General features: G+C 46.0%; 1 protein-coding gene across 1 annotated transcript in view; it reads right to left on the bottom strand.

Moving 5' to 3' along the window:
• LOC128827880 (protein argonaute-1) overlaps positions 1-14,138 on the bottom strand; it is a 46,047-nt gene extending 31,909 nt beyond the window's left edge. The window contains exon 1 of the mRNA XM_054012079.1: positions 14,018-14,138. Coding sequence (XP_053868054.1) covers positions 14,018-14,042 — 25 coding nt within the window. The 5' untranslated portion in view covers positions 14,043-14,138. The remainder of the gene's footprint in view (positions 1-14,017) is intronic.
• Between the last annotated feature and the right edge of the window lie 7,332 nt (positions 14,139-21,470).

Genomic DNA, 21,470 nt, shown 5'->3' with positions numbered 1-21,470 from the left:
GGCAAATCCCCAGAGGCAAACCCCTTACCCAGACAAGGAGGGGAAAAGAGTGGCAGCAGCGGGAATGCACAATAGTTACCAGCCACATTCATTGCTTTGATCCACTCCCACCCCTCACCCAGTAGCCCCAGGTGGAAGATAGAGGATGTTTTATAGCAAAAGCAAAGGAGATTGTGTCTCTCCATGTCACATGTCGGGGTTTCAGAGCACAGGGCATTTGCAACATTTTACAGGTGAAAAGAGAAAAACTAAAGGTGTTTTAGTCCAGGCACGTTCCTCCCTTTAGGTTTTCAAATCACCAGGTTGAATATTTACTTGGGATCAAACATGTGAACCGAGTTTGAGGGCTGATACCCAGCCAGGTCACAGAGAGTTCAGTGTCAGAGTCACAGTGGAGAAGGCCCCATTGGCAATCCCCCGGATAGTTCCCCACAGCACAACCAGCTATTGTCCCCACTGAGCAGAGAGGAATCCGACTAGCCCCAGTCTCCCAGAACCCTGTCCCCAGCCTGATTTACAAGCAAGAAGCAAACACAATGGGGAAGGAACCCCGCTCTGGTGGACAGACACAGGATGGCCTGTGCTCCGGGGAACAGAAATGAGGCTCATTCTGGGAACTATTATTTTAATAGCCCCTAACGGTGCGCTGGGCACTTGGCAGGAGTCACAGACAGGCTCCAACGAGCTCACAGTCTCAAAAGCAACCCCACTTTCCATGGATTTGCTCAGCACGACCATGTCTAATAATAAAGGCTAAGGCAACTATTCCACACCCATGATATACTGTGTCCGTCATCTCTAGCATACCGACTTCCTGCATCAGACAGAACTTAATCCGTCTTGCCTAAGGCTTTACAAAGTGACCTGGGAAACTGGGATTAGAACCCAGGCAATCCCAATTTCAATTCTTGTACTCAGAACTATGGCTCTCCCCAGCAGGCTGTAGCAAGGCTGTTCCTTACAGAGGTGGGAAGGACAAGCGAACTAGGGTCTCAAGTGAGGGTGCACAGAAGATAAACACTCCTTAGCAGCTAATAAGGGAGGGAGGGGGCTATGTTAGGAGACAGTATTAACCAGATGAGCAGCACTCCCCAGTGAAAAAAACAAGACATGCCAGTTACTGTATAATGGATGAAACTACTGGCATAGATTGCCTGGCCAGGAGCCACATGACTAGCTAGCCCAACCTGTGCTGCTCAGGGGCTACTGTTCAGCTGACACTCTGATTTTGCTAGTTTTTTTTACCTTGAGGTTTATACCTTCACTAGACGCTAGGTAATAACACAGCCACAAGCAGGAACTCTGCGTGGTGGAAGAAATCACGTTTAGGCATATTTTTGCCGCAATTACAGACGGATTTATTTGGATGCTGCCAACCTCGTAGCTAGTGGAGAAGTTTAAAGGTGGTGTGAAGGTAGAGTGCTTTGCCCTACATCCTCCCATGGGTTTCCAGTCACTCCTAGAAGGGAGCTATTTGGGAAAAGCGGGAAATCTCTTATGTAGAAAAATCATTAAAAAAGCAACAGTGGGTATAAAAAGAACCTCCTTCCTACCCCAAAGCCTCTACCAGCCAAAAAAGGAATTTAATAAAATCTAAAAATGATGCCACCCTTCCCAAACCAAATCCCAACTCCAAGCAGCATTTTAACCCCATAAAGTTCACACCTGACTTGGCTATTGCTGTTGATTTTACATGGACAGTGCCCAAATACTCTAATGATGGGGAGGCAGTATGAAACCCAAGAAGAAAATGGTGGTTTCTAAACTGACGGCATCCCTGGACTCTGGTATGGCTATAAAATATTACATGAAATAATGTCAACAACAGATATCACCCCCCGCCACACACCTCCCCCACAAGGGGCTGCAGCCACAGATCCTTCCCACTCCTCTCACTGCCTTCCCACTTAGCTAATCTTCACCCAGCAGCCTCAACCCCCTGCTTCCCCATCTGTTTCCTGCAGTCTGGTCAGGTTTGTAGCCAGCTGGGCCAGTGTAAGGGACAGCGTTGCATAGGATGGTCAGAGCTCTCAATCTGCATGATCAACTGGTGTCTATGTCAACAGGTCACAGAGAGCTGGAGCTGCCATTCCAATTCCAGATCCATAGGACACGGTGCTCTGACTTACCTGGTGCTCTTCGGTCCAGTCTCTGCTCCCTACCCCTTTGCTCATATTCACTGACAGCCAGTCTCAGGTTCTATTTAAATCCAAGTTTCAATTCAAGGCTGAAAATAGCAGCAGCAGAATAAGTAGGCAGAGAAATGTGAATTTCAAATTTGCTTCTCAAATGTGCAATGGAATCTAATTTTTAAATTGCATACATCTTTACAAATGTTTTGATTAAAAAAAAACCACATGCCAATGTGGTCCATAATTCTAACAAGGGCCCTTTACTTTCCAGGTACTCACATACTAAATTCTCATTTCAATCTTAAGGGATCACAAATGTCTTGATACTCATTTTAATATTGCACAGAAGTGCTATAGTTTTCATAAATACACATGTAACACCTTTGCAAATACTGTACTAAATACACTTTGCATTTTCATCCAAGCAACTTTAACTTTACAAATGACGTTGCAGGAGGAAAGTATTTCCATTTTACAGGCAGAAAACTGTGGCTCAGAGAAGTCTGGTGAATGAGCAGTAGAACAAGGAATAGAACCCAGGAACCCTACTCTCATATAGCAGTGCAAGTGCTGTCATAGGGTAACGTCCCTGCAATTGCGGACTTTTGCAAACAACAGTTATCTGTGGACAATGAAGCCTGACAGTCCCATCTAATCTGATTTTAAACTCACACTTCCCTGCTCTCTTACTTTCCATGATGCTCTGCTAACAACTTTTGCAAAACTTCCAGGGGGGAGAAGAAAATTATCCTGCAGTTCCCCTCCAGGAAATTATTAAACTGTGCTAAAGCATTTCTTTAAAAAGTACATGCCATAGTTTGCAATTCCTAATATGCATCTCTGGCAATCCATTTGTACCAATGATAGTCTCTGTAGGGAAAGGACATAACTTCCACCGATTAACACTTTACCTTCCTTCGGCACTTGTCACCTGAGGATCTCAGAGCATTTTACAACCATGAATCAAGCCTCACCAACCTCTTCCCATGAAGTAGGCATTACCCTCATTTTACATGTGGGAAAACTGAGGCACAGAATAGGAAGTGACTTGCCCAATGCCACTCTGCAAGTCAGTGGCAGAGCTGCAAAAAAGACTCAGGAATCTCGTCTCCAAGTGTAATAGAGCAATGGTCCACAGACCCCTGGAGGTCCACAGACTATATCTAGGGGGTCCATGAAATGTTGTGTTCTGTGGTGGTAACAGCATGTGGTTCACGGACCCCTGAGGGTCCACCGACTATGTCTAAGATGTCCAAAGGGGTCTGCACCTCCATTCAATATTTTTAGGGATCCACAAATGAAAGAAGGGTGAGAACCACTGTTCTAGAGTGACCCCAAAGTCAATCCATTTCATGGTTCTGAGAGAGGAACTCTCTGGATGAAAGCAACTTTTGAAACTGCAGGCCCAGAGCTACAGATGGGCAACGTATGATTGCTTGGAATCCCGACAACAAGCCAGTTCCTAAGGTGCCGAGAGCTATTGAGAAGTGTGTCCTGCAGGAGATGAAAGAGCAAAAGCAGGGCTTCACATCCACAAGGGAGCCAAAGCAAATGGCCAGACAACACACGCTACATCCGATCCCACACGGTGCTGCTGGTGCAGCCCCGGTTCAGAGATTTGCAGAGCAAAATGAAATCAATACACTGCAGCTGTGAACAAGGGACAAAAGAACCAAAATGTTATCTATTCCCAAGCACCACCCTTTCAGCATCTTCCTTCCCCCCATTTCCCCACTGGCCACCAGTGATCCACTCTGCCAGTTACCCAATCTGCAGCTGCCCCTGAAGTTAATGATAGCGGTTGCTTTTGTGATAAACACAAACCTTGCACCTCTGTGGAAGAGGAGCCTTTCCAGAGCCTTCTCATTACAAAGGAAAAGCAATACAAGAGCTAAAAATGGCTCTCAATGCTCCCACGGTGTCAGGGCACTGCAAGCCTAATGCCATATAGACTGGCTAATAAATAAGACTCTGCATTTACAAAGCCTTTCATCCAAGGACCTCAAAATGCTTTATGATCATTAAGCCGCATAATTAATTAAGCCCGTGAATTAATGCCACAGATTAAGCAGTTAGTTCTAAGTGACAACAGGATTTGGCTCACGAATTATAGCTTGAGCCACTAAGCAACAGTGACTGCAACATAATTAAGTTGGACATCATCGCTGGAGAGATGGTATCCAAAAACTAGCACTGTGACAGTGAGTTGGAAAGGAGGGATTTCATAAGAGGAGAAAGCTAGTCTACGAGACCCTTCTGGCAGATGTGAGGACATTTAAATCCTTGGACCTGGTCTACACTGCCAACTGATGGCGATATAACTACGTCGCTCAGGGGTGTGGAAAGTCCATGCCCATTATACTGACCTAACCCCAGGTGTAGAAAGCACGATGCTGACAGGAGGCTTCTCCTGCCAACACAGCTACCATCTCAGGGAGGTGGAGTAGTTATGCTGACAGCATAGGCAGGGTCTTCACTAAGCGCTCCAGGGACGCAGCTGCAGCGCTCTAAGTGTAGTGCAGACAAGCCCTCAGACTCAGCGCAGAAGCTATTTGAGCAACCCTATGAGTCAGAGAAGGGATCCGCCGCCCCGGCCTAGAGAGCAAGGCTCAAGCTGTTATTCAGGCTAAGCAGGTGTCCTTCAGAGAATGGAAATCCATTCCTTTGGAGACAGCGGACTCCAGGTGACTGGGAGTCTGAAAACTTACATTCTGCTCCCAGTGCTGGCACTGAGCTGCCGTGTGACTGTTGGCAAGTCACCTCCCACCCCTCGCTGTGCCACTTCAGCAAAGTACTTTGAGATCTACAGGTGAAAAGCTGCTGTCATTCATTATGTCTATACAGTGCCTAGCATCGTAACTAGTGAACTGTTATTCTATGCCATGGCAGGCAGAGTGTCAGCTGGAAATTCGGGGGTTTAAAGTGGCATATGAAGAGCAAGTCGCCAGACAGCTGCTTTTATTAAACACTTGCTAGCTAGACAGGGCCCACGAGCAGGGTCTGGGGGAAACCACCTGGATAGGAATCCCAGTACCACCCTCCAGCATAAACAAACCCAGGTCTAGATGAAGAGAACGCCATTAAACCAGTAGCTAAGGCTTCTCTGGCCAGCGACAGTATTTGGGCATGAATATTTGTGCAATTTGTGGGCCACACCTTGGGACGTGCCAAGCATCTGCAGCCTGCACTAGCTTCATTTTCATGTGGGCCTGTGTCTCATCTGTTCACAGGATTTACACTTGCTACGTTTCTTTCTCCCCCCCCTCCCCTTTCAGAACCATCACTGTGCAAGTGTGCAGGGCAGCTGAACAAGATGAAAAACCACTGCCGCCCCCCACAGTATGAGAGACAGCAAATACAAATGGTTAAGACCAGCCATGAAGGGGGCAGATGCATGGGAATGTGTAAGTTTTGCCCTGGAAGAGGGAAGCTTGTTAGGAGTGACCGTCTGCCTAGAGACAGGGGGTTCTCTCCGCATACCTCAACTCTCCATGGTAAAACTGCATAAACTCCCATTTTGTCATGTAAATGAGAACGCCGAGGCAGAGTGTTTTTGCTGGAGTACAATGCATTCAGTGAGCAGTATGAAATCTGCCTGCCATTATAAATTCAGCAGACTGGGAGGAATCACAGACTTTAACACACAAAAGCAGTGCCCCAGAGCCATTAAGACAGAGGTGCGATGGGAGAGCTCTGGTAACTTCGCACCAGAACCCCCTCGCTATATACTCTCACACATGAAAAAACAGCCCCTTGTGAACTAACCAGCTCTTTTAGGAAGGGTTGTGTGTGTATGGGGTGCAACAGGAGTCAAGGTAAAAACCCATTTGGGGTTATTAGTGCTGAAATACACTTTGTTTATATATTTAGCGTAACAGCTGGCAAACACACAACCAATTGACCAACAGCTGCCTGATGGGTGAGAACCCGTAATGTTTAGGAGGGCATGAAATTAACATGTCAATTTAAATCCTCTCCAAATGCTCTATTTAAAAAAAAAGCAAGCCACTGGAATTGGACAGAGAGACAAAAAGAAGTTTCTTTACACAGCAGAGTTTGTATAGTCTCCCCACGCACACACCCTGTTCTTAAAAAATAAAGTTAGGAACCTGAGAAAATTATAAATGGGTTTTGAGGGAAAAACGGTTGCTTTACAAAAGCCTTGAGGGGACATTTGGCTGTCACCAAGTGGTGTGTTAATAAGCAGAGAAAGGCCATTAATCACTGCTACCTCACGCTCACTTTAAAAACCCTGAAAGATCTTCCACCCTGAATCAGTTCAATGAAACGTCTCATAAAAAGCGAGCGAGCAAGTGGCAACACTAGATGAAGGACAATATATTCAGGCGGGGGGAGTCAACAATAGCCTGCACAGAACGAGATGGTCGTCTATTAATTTTGAGGGGACGAGGGCTGTATTTCTCTTTTGCACAGAGCCAAGCAAAATTAAAAGAAAATATGGACCTCTATTTCCAGGACATTTCTACTAATTCAATATAATTCTTCTTAGGGCATTACCCAAACTAAGATCTCAGAACCTGCTGGACAATGCGTCCCACTAAAACATTTGCTGGGTGAGAAGGATTTGCTCAGACTTCCTTGTCAGTTTACCAGCTCACTCTCAAAAAAAAGTCACAGCAGAAGCACAGCTTCATCCACAGTCCCCTCACGTTTATTCTCAAGCCTATGATCAAAATTTAACTCGGCGAGAAAATCACCAGCACCTGTTTTCTTGAGTGTCTTGTCTTCCCTAATGCAGCAAATGGACTTAAAATAGCAAAATTTAGTATCTGCTACTACTAAATAGCTAATTACAACTATGCAGTTTCATTTGCTATAAAAGGCTACACATCATATGCAAAGAGGTTTCTGTGCTCTTAAGTTCACTTGAAGAGATTTTAATTTAAAAAGGTAGAAGATAAGTTTCCCTACTGTTTCTGGATTTTCTTTCTCCAAACTAAATAAAAGCCTGTTGCCACCACTCCAGTCTAGTCTACCCTGGTGAGTGCACATTTATAGGCCAGAAGGAACCATTGTGATCATGTATTCGGACCTCTTGTATAAAACAGGCCAAGGAACTTCCTCGCAATAATATCTAGAGCAGATCTTTTAGAAAAAGATCCAATCTTGGTCTGAAAATTATCCATGATGGAGAATCCACCACAACCCTGGGTAAATTGTTCCAATAGTTACTCTCATTGTTAAAAATGTGTGCCTTATTTCCAGTCTAAAACTAATTAATAGTAAGTAATACACTTCCCACCTCCAAGCTAACATCTTTAAATGCACAGAGGAAGACATTATTTGATACAGGGGACAGAAGAAAAATATATGAGAGTGTAGATTTATGAAAAAAAAAAAAAAAAAAAAAAAAAACTTTCCTTTACCTAATCTCTGCAAATTCACAAATTTGCACTCACTGTCTAACATTAATTCTCTATCACACAAGTTACTTTAAATGCAATTAGGTTAATATTGGCTGTAGTGGCTTTTTTGGTTCAACACTAAAAAGAGTATAATTAGAATATGACCACATGGCAGGCAGAGAGCTCAGACTGAAAACACTGATTCAAAGCATTAAACCTGTCAGCATGCTCCAGGGCCAGCCTTCTGGGGGAAAAACTGAATTGTCCAGCCACCCAAGTATTGCTTCTGGCCCGGGTTTCGGTAGCTGTGTCCAAGAAACGTGCAGAAATAGGCACTAATCTGTTTTACTATGGTATTTACTTCTGAAAGCAATTTAGCTCTTTGTAGACACTGCACAGAAAGCCTTAAACTGCAAAGCACATTGTTACGCTGTGTCAGGATCTCAGCTTTTAACTGGGAAATCAAAAGTGTTTAAATTGGAACTGCCAAATTAAAAACAACACCCACCCTTTGTCTGCACAGCCCTGCATCTTGTCTGCACTAGCGTGGTTGCAAACTTATGTGAGACACCCTAGACCATTGCCAAGCTCCAGTCACAACTGGGGAACTCCTTGAGAGTCACTGGATTTTGCAAATTAGCAATGTAGTGAGTGAAACGGAAAGCAAATGTACCATAAGGTGTAATTTGCTCATTTTATTTGAGTTTAGGTTTAATATTTCACAGACTACTAGAAAACATAATGCAGTATATTTTGTCAAATCCCTCTCAGTAATATGAGACCTCAATACAGCCCCTGCTAATAAAAACCAAGCTGGGGAGATACCACCAATTTTTTGGGGTAGATTTTAAGGAGCTTAGCATGGTTCTAATGAAACTAAATCTGGTGAATGATTTTATGACACCTGCTGAGTTAACTTAAAAAGAGATAACGGTTTTGTGACATGACAGATGAGTACAAGACGCTGCAACTCCAGCCTTGTTCCCTTGTGCTCCCCATCTGTTTGTTGCATCCATCTGTCATCTTGGATCTAAAGATTGGAAACCCTTTTGGACAGAGGTCATCTTTGTGTTATGTTTGTACAGCTCCCAGCACTTGGCTACTAAGTGCTATCACACTACCAATAAAATAATAATGATTATAGGCTCCAAGCAAAGTAATAATTCCATTCTTTGCAATCGTGCAGAGGATTAACGTCTGGGAAAATGTCTCACTCTCTGCCTCCACTACTTTGTTCCCACCCCTCGATGCACAGCACCAGCCTTTCAATTCTGGGAAGGGTCATTGAGATAAAATAGTCCCTCAAATATCTGGTCCATCTCCAGCCCTCTGTATAGCAGCGGAAGCAGACCCCGACTCCTGGCTCTGGAGTTTGTGCATAGCAGTCAAGTTTTTAAGATGTTTCAAAAAGCACACTCTCTGGACAGCAACACTCTTAACCCAATCCCAGAGTATAATGCCTCGCGCCACAGTGCCAGAAGCCACATTTGCTGCTAGCAACTAGGAAAAAGCTTTGCTGTACTCCTTGAAGTGTGGAGAGCTGTGAAGCACGGAAGTTCTCGGGAGCAGGGAAGGTGGGAAATTTAGAGCCATGACATTTATAAAACAGAAGCCCCACCACAGTGACAGGCTTTGCTGATTTCCAAGGCTAGCTCTGTTAACATCAGCTGAGATGGAAACTGAATTCATTCAAGTCACTTCCACTTGTGAATTAGTCTAGGATCGGATTCCTTTACTCCACAGATAGGAGCATACTGCAGAATACAGGCTGATTACACTATAACAAATAGAAAATATAGGAATTGCCAGACTGAATCAGACCCGGAGTCCATCTGGTCCAGTATCCTGTCTGTCTGTGATCCAGTACCAGCTGCTTCAGCGAGAAGTACAGGACACCCTGTGGTAGGCAGTACGGGACTATATATGGAAATATGTATTTGCTCACTGTATGGAAAAGGCCAGCAGTGTTTTGGAATGCTGGCTGCTCGCAAGATGCTCACAATATCTTCAGTGTGGGTTGCTAAGCCAGTCTTTTCAGTCATGGATCAGGAGTGTCAGGTCTTTGCCTTCTCAGTGTCTAGAAGAGGCAAGAGATGCCCTTGCTACTCTCGCTTGTTCCAGTAGCAGTTTACACATACAGTCATCTAGAATGTCTGCACGGAAGCCACTAAGCTGCAGATACATGGAACTGCAAACATTTGGAAACTCAATGATTGTGTTCAAAGACACAGGACTAGGCAAAGAGATGCTATTTCCTCCTTTTTAAGGATTCTACTGTAGCATGCAAAGGTATCAATGGAGCAGACCCAAACACCGCTCTCTAAATGCCAGTTTCCTCCATGCTAAAATGATTAAAGCATACACACAAAGCAGTGATTTACCAAAAAACCACCCTACAAACCAGAGCATCCTTGCAGAATAATTTCAGTATGCTTATTTTCCTGATTTCTTTTAACATCTGCCATTTTAATCATTAGTCTCACGTTTGCTTTCGTAGGTGTTGTAGCTACACAACAGAAAGCATTTAGAGATAAATCACACATGTTATGTCTTGAGGCAAGGTGCTTCTCCCGCCTTTGTTGCATGAAATAATCCTGTCCTAGAAACACAGTAAATACCCAGACATGAATTTGTGTTTCCTGAAGATAAAAAAAATCCCTTAGAATGAAACAGCTGCAGGTTTTTGTGGAGGTTAACACACAAAGCCAACGGTTAACCTTAACGGTATTTAGGAAGTTTGTAAGGGATATAGAAGGTGCCAAACACAGGGTTTAGTATTTAAAACCACCATGCATGTGTGTTAAGTTTCCTTCTTCCCCAAAACTTCCTTTCTTAGCTGCATGCAATTTAAAAGCAGAAAGGGCTGCCAAGTTCCTCTCTGCTGTCTTTCCACTCATTCTTATGTTCCACATGTCTGCATTACCTTTTTCCATACAGTGTACTATTGAATCAAAGATGAGGATTATGGTATTATTTGACGCAAGGTTTATCTGTATGCTTAGGCTATAGCCAAAGAGGGAGAGTGGGGTGAAAGGGAGATGAACTGAGAAGGGGGTGTTGAGAATTTTTTTCTGTTGATACAGGTTACACTGAAATTGTTTACTTTGCGCATGCACCTTGAAGTTCAATGTACTATATTACAAATAATTTTAATACAGATATTTTCCCCCATCTCCTTTGCTGTGGTGTTTGCTCAAACGCTCGTGATGAGCCTAACTGGATTAATGGAAAGCAAAACAGTTCTTCTCCATGTCATTACAGAAGATTTTCAGGAATGGACACGGTGGACTTTGCGTACAGAACCCAGTTATGGGTTTCAGATCCATTCTATGAGTGAAGAGTAGCAGATTTTACAAGTAGAAACAATGGGAGGTAGTCAAGAGAGCCTCTTAGCAGATCTGTTAGATTTATGGGATAGACACAGGCACTCTCACACTAGACACTGAGGACTAGTATCCCACACTGGGCCTGGGGAGAAATGGACCTTTTCCATCACTGGCTTCCCAGCTGCTGGGCTTGGCACTGCCAGTGATGCACAGTCACAGCTACTCTACCTGGGCAGCGCCCAGAGCCTAGACCAGTAGCGCATACCCAACAGTGCACTGGTCTAGCCCACTGCTCCTGGACTGGCGGAAACTGTAGCAAGTTCATGCATGTTGGGTGTGATCCTCGTTCGGTGCTGAGTGGACTTAATTCCTATTGGCTTCTAGAGTGGCTGAGGTCACTGAGAACCACATTGACTCTCAGACACCCTTTTTGTTCCAATAGCAGCAGCAGTAACAACACCTGCCAATTAAGTTTTTCACGAGTGTGTGGTGGAAAGGAAAAATAAAGGCCACCACCATAGAGCAGCAGCATGCTGTAATTTATGCCGAGTTCCCGCAGCCTCCTGCCATAACTGATGAGTAACTGACCAGAACCAGTACGGTGCTGCATTCCCATGATCCAGCCATTCATGGCAGGGTCTTTAACTGTGGAGTCTAGTCCACAAACACACTTCCCCAAGTCAGAGAACTTGAACCTGATACAGTAGAGTCCAAGGCATGCCAAGATGAACAATATAATGCAATTCTAATCTGACGCATACTTTTCCATCTGAGGATCTCAAAGCACTAAAAACTATTTAAGCCTCACTGTGTGAGGGAAGAAGGCGTCATTATCCTTATTTTATAGATAAGAAATTAGAGGCACAGAGAGATTAAGTGTTCACCCAAGGTCACACAACATAGCATTGGTAAAATAAGGAACAGAAGCCAGGAGTCCTGGTTCCCAGCTACCTGCTTTAATCATGAGGTCACACTAGTCAGAATGCTAATAAAAGTCAGTGTTAAGTATTATCTTCTAGTTATCAATGTACAGATGAGCTATTTCCCCTAACACTGAAACACCCACGTTATAATTTAGGCTTCAATACGTGCAAGTTAAATTAGTTTACTTCAGAATTAAGCCAATCCCATTTTAACCAGCGCCACACTCATCAGCTTAGTTTCAAGAGCCTATAGAAGCCGATGATCTAGCATCACTACTGATTTTCTTCTCTCCACCCACCACCCTTTATTTTAGGCTGTAATATTCTGTAGGAAATTAAAGTCACGCATTTGAGATCAAATTAAGACATCCATGGAACCCACATTAACAAGAGTTAAATGATCCGCTGCTACGAAAGCAGCAATTTAAATGATGTTTGGGGGAGTTATGCAGGGGAGGGCCAGGCAGTTTGAAAATCAAGCAACCAAGGAAAGGACAGTAGCAGAATCCTTGTTCGCCGCTCACATTGTTTAATTGGGTGTGCTGGGGAGAAGCAATGCTGAGGACACTAGAATGAATCTCTTTAGCAACAGTCGCTGCCTCCCCTCTCCAGCTGTCAGGCGTGCAAAGGAAGCCCAGACTTTGCGCATGCCCAAGCACAGAGACAGAAACCACTTCATTCGGTCACAAGAAAACGGCCGCAACTGGCCCTTGTGTCCAAACAAGAGAGCACCAGCACTCCTGCTCCAAGGCAGAGCACCGTCTGCTGCCTCTCACCCTAAGCCTCTCCTGCATGCATTAGTGGGGGAGGAGGATGGGTAGAAATGGGGGATTCTTCCTCCCCTCCTTAGCCTGGAAAAATAAGCCATTTGCTGAGGTTTGAGATATAAAAGGAGTCTTTGGCAGTCCAGGACCTTAGCAGCAGGATTCATCTATACACACCATGCTCTGCAGGGACATGCACCTGCTGCTCAACTCAGCAGCCCCTTATCCTGCCCCTTGCAGCTGCCTCAGTCCCCCCCAGGCTCCCTCCCCCCAGTCAGCCTCTTGCTGCCTCCCACCACCATCCTGACGGGGCTTGCGGCTCCCTTACCCAGCACTCCCCTTCCTCTGCAACCAGCCCCTTGCACAACCCTGGTTCAGTTGCCAACCCATCCCCAGAAGCCCTCTCTGCTCCATGCAGCACCCACCCCACTTCTTCACTAGGGGGCAGTCCAAGAAATCTCCCTCTTTCCATGCTTCCTCTCCCTGCAGCTGTTGGGTATTCTCATTTATTTAAAGGGTCTTCTCCTTTCCACCACCCCCAGGCCCGCTACCCCCTCAACAACCCATCGCACCCCCTCCTATACAATGCTCAGCCCCCCAAGGCCCCTCCCTTACAACACCTCCCATTCCCCATCCTTCCTTGACACCCCCAGATAGCAGCCCTGTCCTCCCCCTTCCCACCACTGAGCCCCCATTTTACAATACACAGCACTGAACAAACGCCAATGCACAGCCTTCCTGGCCCCAACGTCACAGGACCCCCCCACTCCCAAATCACACAGCCCTCAACACAGAAGACTCCCTACACCTCCAGTGCACCAGCAGCCAGTGCCTTTCCACTGCACAGCCTCCTTGGACCCCATACTGCATCAACCGCTCCTCCATCCTTTTGCACAGCCTCTCCCCCACTGCAACCCCTAACTACACACGGCACCAACCCCACATCTCTTTTCACACCCTCACTGTACAGCCCCCTCCCCTATAAAACAAAGTCTTCCCTGTCCTCCGTGCACAGCTCCCCCACTTCCTTCTCTCCACTGCAGCCCCATAACCCCATATTGCACAAACTCCCCTTCTGCTTTTGTAACCCCACTGCACCGTCTTCCTTGGCAGCACTCCACATACCCCTTCCCCATATTGCACCAATGTCCCTCTCTCCTTTTGGGCAGCCCCTCCCGCACTGCAGCCCCCACTACACAACCCCTATCCCTCTTCCCCCACTGCACCACGTCCCCAATTCCTCCCCATCACAGCTCCCACACATTGTACTAGCTCCCCTGCCCCCAGCATCCCCATTGCACCCCCCGCCCCAGCTCCCCTGCCCCCAGCACCAGCTCCCCTACCCCATTGCACCCCCCTGCCCCCGCTCCCCCCAGCACCCCCCTGCCCCCATTGCAGCCCCTTTACCTCCCCACCCCAGCTCCCCCATTGCCCCAGCTCCCCTGCCCCCAGCGCCCAGCCCCCCAGCACCCCCCGCCCTCCAGGGCCCAGGGCCGGCTCCGGTACCTGCTCCCGAGGGTCCTGCTTCCATCCCATCCACGCGGGCACGGCTCCGAGCTGGGCTAACCGCGAGCGGGGGGGGGGGGCGGGCGCTGCTCCCTCCGCCTCCCGCTGCTGCTGCGGCCGCCGCAGCCTCTGGGCAGCCTCCTCCTCCCCGCCTGGGCCCCAGGGCGCAGGCGCGAGCGTCCGGCCAACCAGCGCCGCCGCGAGGGACTCGGCCCGGCCCCAGCGCCAACAAAGGCGGCGGGGAGGGGACAGCGCCCCCTAGCGGCGCGGCGCGGCGCGGCAGCCCCCTGCGGGCCCATAGCGCCTATACACAGCACCGCCATCTTGGATCCATAGCGAGGCTGGGCAGCTTTTCTAGCAGCTGCTGTAGGGGTGTTCTGGCTGTGCAATGGGGGGCTGGGGAAGGGGTGCTGGGGGTGCAATGGGGGAATGGGGGTGCAGTGGGGGGAATGGGGAGGGAGTGCTGGATGTGCAGTGTGGGGTTAGGGGAGGGGGTGCTGGCTGTGCAGTGGGGGGCTGGGGCAGGGGATGCTGGGGGTGCAATGGGGGGCTGGGGAAGGGGTGCTGGGGGTGCAATGGGGGGAATGGGGAGGGAGTGCTGGATGTGCAGTGTGGGGTTAGGGGAGGGGGTGCTGGCTGTGCAGTGGGGGGCTGGGGCAGGGGATGCTGGGGGTGCAATGGGGGGCTGGGGAAGGGGTGCTGGGGGTGCAGGGGGGATAGGGGAGGGAGTGCTGGATGTGCAGTGTGGGGTTAGGGGAGGGGGTGCTGGCTGTGCAATGGGGGGCTGGGGAAGGGGTGCTGGGTGTGCAGAGGGGATAGGGGAGGGAGTGCTGGATGTGCAATGGGGCTGGGGGTGCAGTGGGGGGAATAGGGGAGGGAGTGCTGGCTGTGCAATGTGGGGTTAGAGGAGGGGGTGCTGGCTGTGCAGTGGAGGGAATAGGGTAGGGAAGTTGAGAACATTGAGTAAGCATGGCAGGGCTGACATAGTGCCAACTCTACTCATGCAATTTACACATACACCGGCAATCAAGAATATATCCAATGCCACAACAACAATGAAGCTGAACAATTCCTTTGAAGTATAAAAATGCCTTTTCCCAAATTGAATCTGACAATTTAAATTTGGCCCATAACTTATATTTGGGTAAAAAAAGGTTTTATAGAACCCAAGATCAATAGAGATGTTTCCACAATTCTGTTTTAATGCCAGTAAAATAGTTGTTTGAAATAAATAGGCATTCTCCTGCAGTGGGATGGGTTCGTTTGTTTGACATCAGGGGCGTTCGGTAGTGCTGTGTTAGAAGCACCCCCTTGTGGTTATGTGCAATGTGTAAGGATAGCTACAAAGAAAAGATCCACCGGGCTACAAAGGCATGGAAGAAAAATGGGATCTGAAATGTAGGAGTCAGTGAAAGTGTTCAGTTTACCTGCACACTCTAGAGCTCCCACCTTTACCCCATTCCTAGAGCTCAGGGCATAACCTTCTGCGGGTTTGCAGGCTCTTTTACTAGTGAAAGAGCCTTACACATATATCCTTAAACTCTATTTATTAACAATCACCAACACAGACTGCGCACGCTAAGCAGACAATGCTCACCACTCCCAATAAGGCAGACAAACTTTTCCTGGTGGCCAGTCAGGATCAGGTCATCCAGGGACTCCAGCTTCTGCACGATATAGTTGGCAGGTATTGAGATCTGGCAGCTCTGATCTTGGGCTGTGTCCTGGAGTTGGTTCCAATTAACTTCCTTTTGGACCCCAGTTTATATAGTGAAACATGAGTCCTGCTTAGTGATACCTTAACTAATTATTTTACTAAAATATTACAAAGTAATTATTTGACCAATCCTAACATATTGCAAAACAATTCTTTACTCACTAATACTCCACCACCTTAGTTGATTTAAATCTTGCAAAATTAGTTATGCAGACAGAAATCAAACAACCAGACAGGTAAACAATAGAGAAGTAAGGACCATAAAGGCCAGAAGCTGGGAATGGGCGACAGGGAATGGCTCACTTGATGATCACCTGTTCTGTTCATTCCCTCCGGGCACCTGGCATTGGCCACGGTCGGCAGACAGGATACTGGGCTAGATGGACCTTTGGTCTGACCCAGTATGGCCGTTCTTATGTAAGGCAAAACTATAAGGAAGTAGAGATTTCACAACCACAACTGTTGATAAGTGATTCCTTGCCAGACAGAATGCTGTCAAACAAAGTTTTCTTTAAACACCTTTAGATCTGTTTATCTGGTGGTGGTGGGTACTATTAGGATAAGAGCAGCTTCTTTACAGTGTGCTATTTCATTGTTTGAATGTAGTTTAGATGGAACGTGAGGATGTGACTTTCTGCTTCTTGGCTCATGCTGTCCTAATGGGGCTGCAGAAAAAGGCCTTAGACCTTACAGTCACCATCAGCATAGCAGGGGCTTACAACAGTAACTCCTGATAGCATTGATGGGAGCACCCCACATCCATGGGACAAGGTCACAGTGCCCTTGGATTTCTGAGGCAGAACTGGATGCTGAATGCTCCTTGGCCCCTGGAGATTGAAGATGGCAGAGAGCAAACTGAAGCCTGTAGCGTTCAGTTGTTTGAGAACAGCAGTGTCTAAATAGTCTGCCTCGGGGGTCAGGTGCATTTGTCGCTTGCCTCATGCTCAGGCATTTCCTGCCCTCTCTGCTCTATATGGTGGTATCAGCAAGTGCACATAGAGCAGTTATTTATAAACTCTGGGCCAAATCCTTCTGTCATTATTGACTTAGGCACTCTGGGGGGAATGTGACCCGCCAGGATGATGATGGTGACACTGAATTTTTTTTTTCTTTTCTTTTTTGGAACTAGTTGTTTTCCCCATTGTCCTGCTGCAAGGGCTTGCAGAGGACAGAAGTAATGAGCAACACTTTGACTGCAAAGTGTGAACTTTACAAGACCATCTCACAAGGATGATCTGTGTGAAATACTCCAGGAACAGCTCCCTTTCATTAGAAGGCAGCCTACATTCCTGACCCCACAGCAATCCTGAGCTCCGATCTTGCAATCTGATCCATGCAGCTGGACCACCATGTCTATCTCCTCAATACCAAAGGATCAGATTGCCTGACCAGGGCCTTACCATTATTACCGTTACATAACATTTATATTGCTGTAGTCAATGCATAGTAGTATTAGCCAGATCAGGGCCTGTTGTGCTACACATCGCTCTGAAAGCATGATAGATTAACCCAGGTGTGACTTAAAAAGTAACCTTCACATCCCAGTTTTCTTTCACAGTCGGTTCTCAGATTATCATTTTAAAGAGCAGAAGCTAATTTACTAGAAAATGCCATTGCAAACCAGGGGAGTTAGAGCTGGGGACTGGGCAGCAGGACTCCTTGGTTCCAGTCTTGGCTCTATAACCTTTGTGCCTCAGTTTCACCCTCTCTGGAATCTACACCCTAATACTTTGCTACAAGGATTACCAAGGCAGAGGATTGTGAGGTTTAATTAATCGTAAAGCATGCTGAGATCCTCAAATGGCAGAGACAAATTCTTATCGTTGTCGGTGAGGCACAAACGTCAATAACTCAGGTAGTTCTGAAACTTAACATCTTACTCTCATGGAGTTAGTTCAGTTAAACAGCATTGGTTTCATGCTTAGCATTAGTACTTTTTAAATAACTACCAAACAAAAAGCCTGCCTGATATTTCTGAAGACATGCACACAAAACCACCGGAGTCTTCAAGCAGGGGGTTAATAATGACCACGGGATTCAAATGACCCACTTTCACTTATGCTTCAACCGTGAAAGCCCAGAGCTCCTCAGAGAACAAAGGAGATTGACTGTGGCATCATTCTAACCCCATTTATTGTTGACGTTCCCCTAAGAGGCTGTAATAGAAGCTTTGGCAACGGATTATTTAATTGAACTACACATTGTACATGCTAATCAATGTGAATTACACTGTTATGGGATGCCATTTGATAATATAAACAGTGTGATATGTATCAGACAGGTGACCCCCTCTCTGCTAAATCCTAGAACCTATGTTCAATCCCCCCGCAGGAGAGGATTCTAGAGTTGGCAGATCCACTTTTCCTGACCTGCACCATTAGCCCCTTGTTGAGAAGCAGCACCTCCTGGACTAGTTATTCAGACCCCACCAACATCCCAGTGGAGGATCTGTAGTCTAAATAAGACTAGGATACCAACCATGAGGAGGGTTAATACTGACCAACTCAAGTCATTTTTGTTTGGCTGTTGCTATACCCCTAGTGAGTCAAATGCTCAGCTGATGTTTCATTCATTTTGGGGTGTCCACAAAGTACTGTAAATCTGGGGCATGAGCATTAGTGTTAAGTGGTAAAACAGAAGGGCAAGAAACAATGGAAATATGCACAGCCCCCAGGAATGGATCAGTCTGAAAGGATTTAATCATCTACAGCAAGCAGACTTAACATTAACATTGTCAGAGGTTCATCTCCTCTGAAGAGTAATCGTGCCAGACAGAGCTGCCTTAGCCAAGGGCAGCAATGACACCAGCCTCATTGGCAGGAAGGTTTCCGTTAACTAGACATGGTGTCAAGTCTGGTTTGTGTCACTGGAGTTCGCTGGTACCCTTTCTGCTTCCTATTTCTGTCAATTGTAGCCAAGCAGATCCAGTGAATGCAGAAGGGGGCCTGCTAGAATTCTCTGCACATTTGTGATGCTTGCATCTCACAAACCTGCTGCTGCTCATTTGACAAGAACTGGGCTGTAAATTCTAACTTCAAGCCAGACCATAACCAAATCCATTGCGGAACAGAACCAGCAACAGGGACATAGGTCCAGAACCTCAAAGGTAATTAGATGCCAAAAACACAGGGAGTTAAGTACCTAAATACCTTTGAAGATGTAGGCCTGAGCTTCCTTGGATGCACTGTCTACTCTCACTGCATTTCCAACCGTCACAACGACCAGTTTAGTAACATGATGATAGGCTATGGCTACACTACAGCTTAACTAAGTCAACATAAGTTACATTGCTCAGGGGTGTGAAGTAGCCACCTCCTGAATGACATAACTTATGCTGATTTAAGCGCCGGTGTGTACAGCACTATGGCGGCAGGAGAGCCTCTCCTGCTGACATAATCCCCCCAACGAGCGGAGGAAGCTAATTGAGTTGACAGGCTGTCTATAGCCATAGCCCTAGTGTATGGGCCTGAAACTGCTAGACCCCCATGCACCACTCCTGACCCCCATCAGCACTTTCAGACTCTCTGAAGTCATGCTAGGCATTAAGTGACATCACCTTCTCCTGCTAGGCAAGCAACTCCATCAGCAAGTGCTTCCCCCATCTTTGTTTTTTTTGCCTCTAACTGGCTTATTCAATTTAACCCCCTGAACAGTTCCTCCTCTTACTCAATACATGCAGAAAGAAATTGGAGATGCAGGAGGTGGTAGGTTATTCAAGATACAAGTTATTTTAAGCAGTCAAGTGTATTGAATTTCTGTTTATAGTTGTGATTGTTTTTCCCTTTGCACTGGGCACAACCGTTTTTGCCCTTGTCACCTACTTGTGCTGCGGAAGTATGCAATTATTAAAAGGAAACAATCCCTCACTTTCTTATTCAGAATTTTGATTAGCTCCTGTACTTACTCTAATTTGTGCCCGGATAATACAGGAATTGCCATGCTGGATATGACAAGTGGTCCATTTAGTCCAGATTGCATCAATGGGCAATACCAGATATTTCAAGTGTAAAAAATGCCACCGTGGACAATTATGGAATAACCTACCTATAGGGGACATTTCTTCCCACATCTTGTCAGTTAATAGTTGGTTTAGGCCCTGAAGCAGGAAGGTTTATTTAACATCCCAATTATATTTAAGAAGGTATCAGTACAAGCGTCTAATCTTTGTTTAAATCCTGATCTTGTGGGCTCAATATCCTGTGGCAATGAGTTCCACAGTTTCAGTTACATGTGATGTAAGATTTAATTTACAATTTAAATAATTTAAGAAAGACGTTTGTTTACAAGCAACAATAACTGTTGCTGATTCTGTACATTGCATTTTTATTAGACACCAACAAGGAAAAAAACAGAACATTTGGCACAAGAATGCCAATTTTTTATTTTTTTGGACACATGAACACAAAATATCCCTGCAGGCTAAAAAAAATACATTGCAAATTGTACACGACCAGCATCTTATCGCAACATAGGGCTGCTAACCCACCCATAACAGTTTAGAAAGAGTACCTCGTATTGCTATAGACATACAGCCAGTCCAAATTTAATAAAATACCATTTTGAACATTACAAGTCTAACAATAGAGAAACAAAAATTACATCATAAGTCAAAATGAACAAATGCAAACATTTTACATTGAAGTTTCAGCCTCTAGACATAGAAATATCATGAAAATGTCAATAGCAAGGTATAAGAAAATCTGTGATATTACAAGATCTTTCCTCAAATTGCACAAGGAAAAAACCTTGCAGTTGAAACAGTATTGATACAATGCCCTCCAAACTCTGCTTTCTTAAAATGAAAGTAGAGCTACTGCCTTGCTATTGAGCAAGAAAAATCCTACAGCACATCCACAAAGGTAGTTTGGGGTGGGGTGGGAAATGTGGTTAAACACGATGTGAACAGGAGGATGCCATTGCCCATGTGACGGGCAAGACTTTTGATATAGGTAAATAAGCTCTGAAATTTGTCTGGAACAAGATACGTACTGTGCGGGCTGGTCTACGCTTGAAACGCTACAGCAGCACCGGTGCAGTACTTAAGTATGGACACTCCCTATGCTGGCGAAAGAATTCTTCCAAATCGACCTAGTGCTGTCGACAGGTCAGCTTAACTACGTCCCGCAGGGGTGTAGATTCTTCACATCCCTGAGTGGTGCAGTGAAGCTGACCTACTTTTCTAGTGTAGACCAGGCCTAAGAAGCATGATTGCCTGTCTATCACAACCTTTTATGCCCTTTGGATGCAGCCACAGGCACTACACTAAACTGTAGTACTTACAGTAAGAATAAATAAGTTGGGCCTGTCTGAATGTCTGAGACAGGCCAACTGGTTCCTTCCAGAGCTTGTTCAGAATCCAACGGTTTACAAAGAAAGCAGAACTGGTTCAAAAGTGGGGTTTCTGCTGTTCTTTACTGTCAACTGCCCCTTCCCCCAACTCATTAAACTTTGCTACATTTAAAATCTTCCACACCACATAGCTAAACAGTGGCCAACAGGCTTTATTTATAAAAAACCAAACACCCTAAGAACTACAGCTACAGAATGCACATCTTCCCATTGATTGACACATGCATAACGATTCAGTCAGTCCCAAGGGGTAATTCAGATCATCAAGCTGCACCTCATCACTCAGCTTTCAGAACTCTATACAATATTGCTGCAACTTTGATCTTGCAGTTATAACCTCCCAAAAGACACACCCTTCAATGACAATAATTCTAAATCTAAAATGTT

Source organism: Malaclemys terrapin, chromosome 22, assembly GCF_027887155.1.
Source record: "Malaclemys terrapin pileata isolate rMalTer1 chromosome 22, rMalTer1.hap1, whole genome shotgun sequence".
Lineage (NCBI taxonomy): Eukaryota > Metazoa > Chordata > Testudines > Emydidae > Malaclemys > Malaclemys terrapin.
The sequence above is the reverse complement of the archived record's forward strand: the minus strand, read 5'-3'. Positions and strand labels throughout refer to the sequence as shown.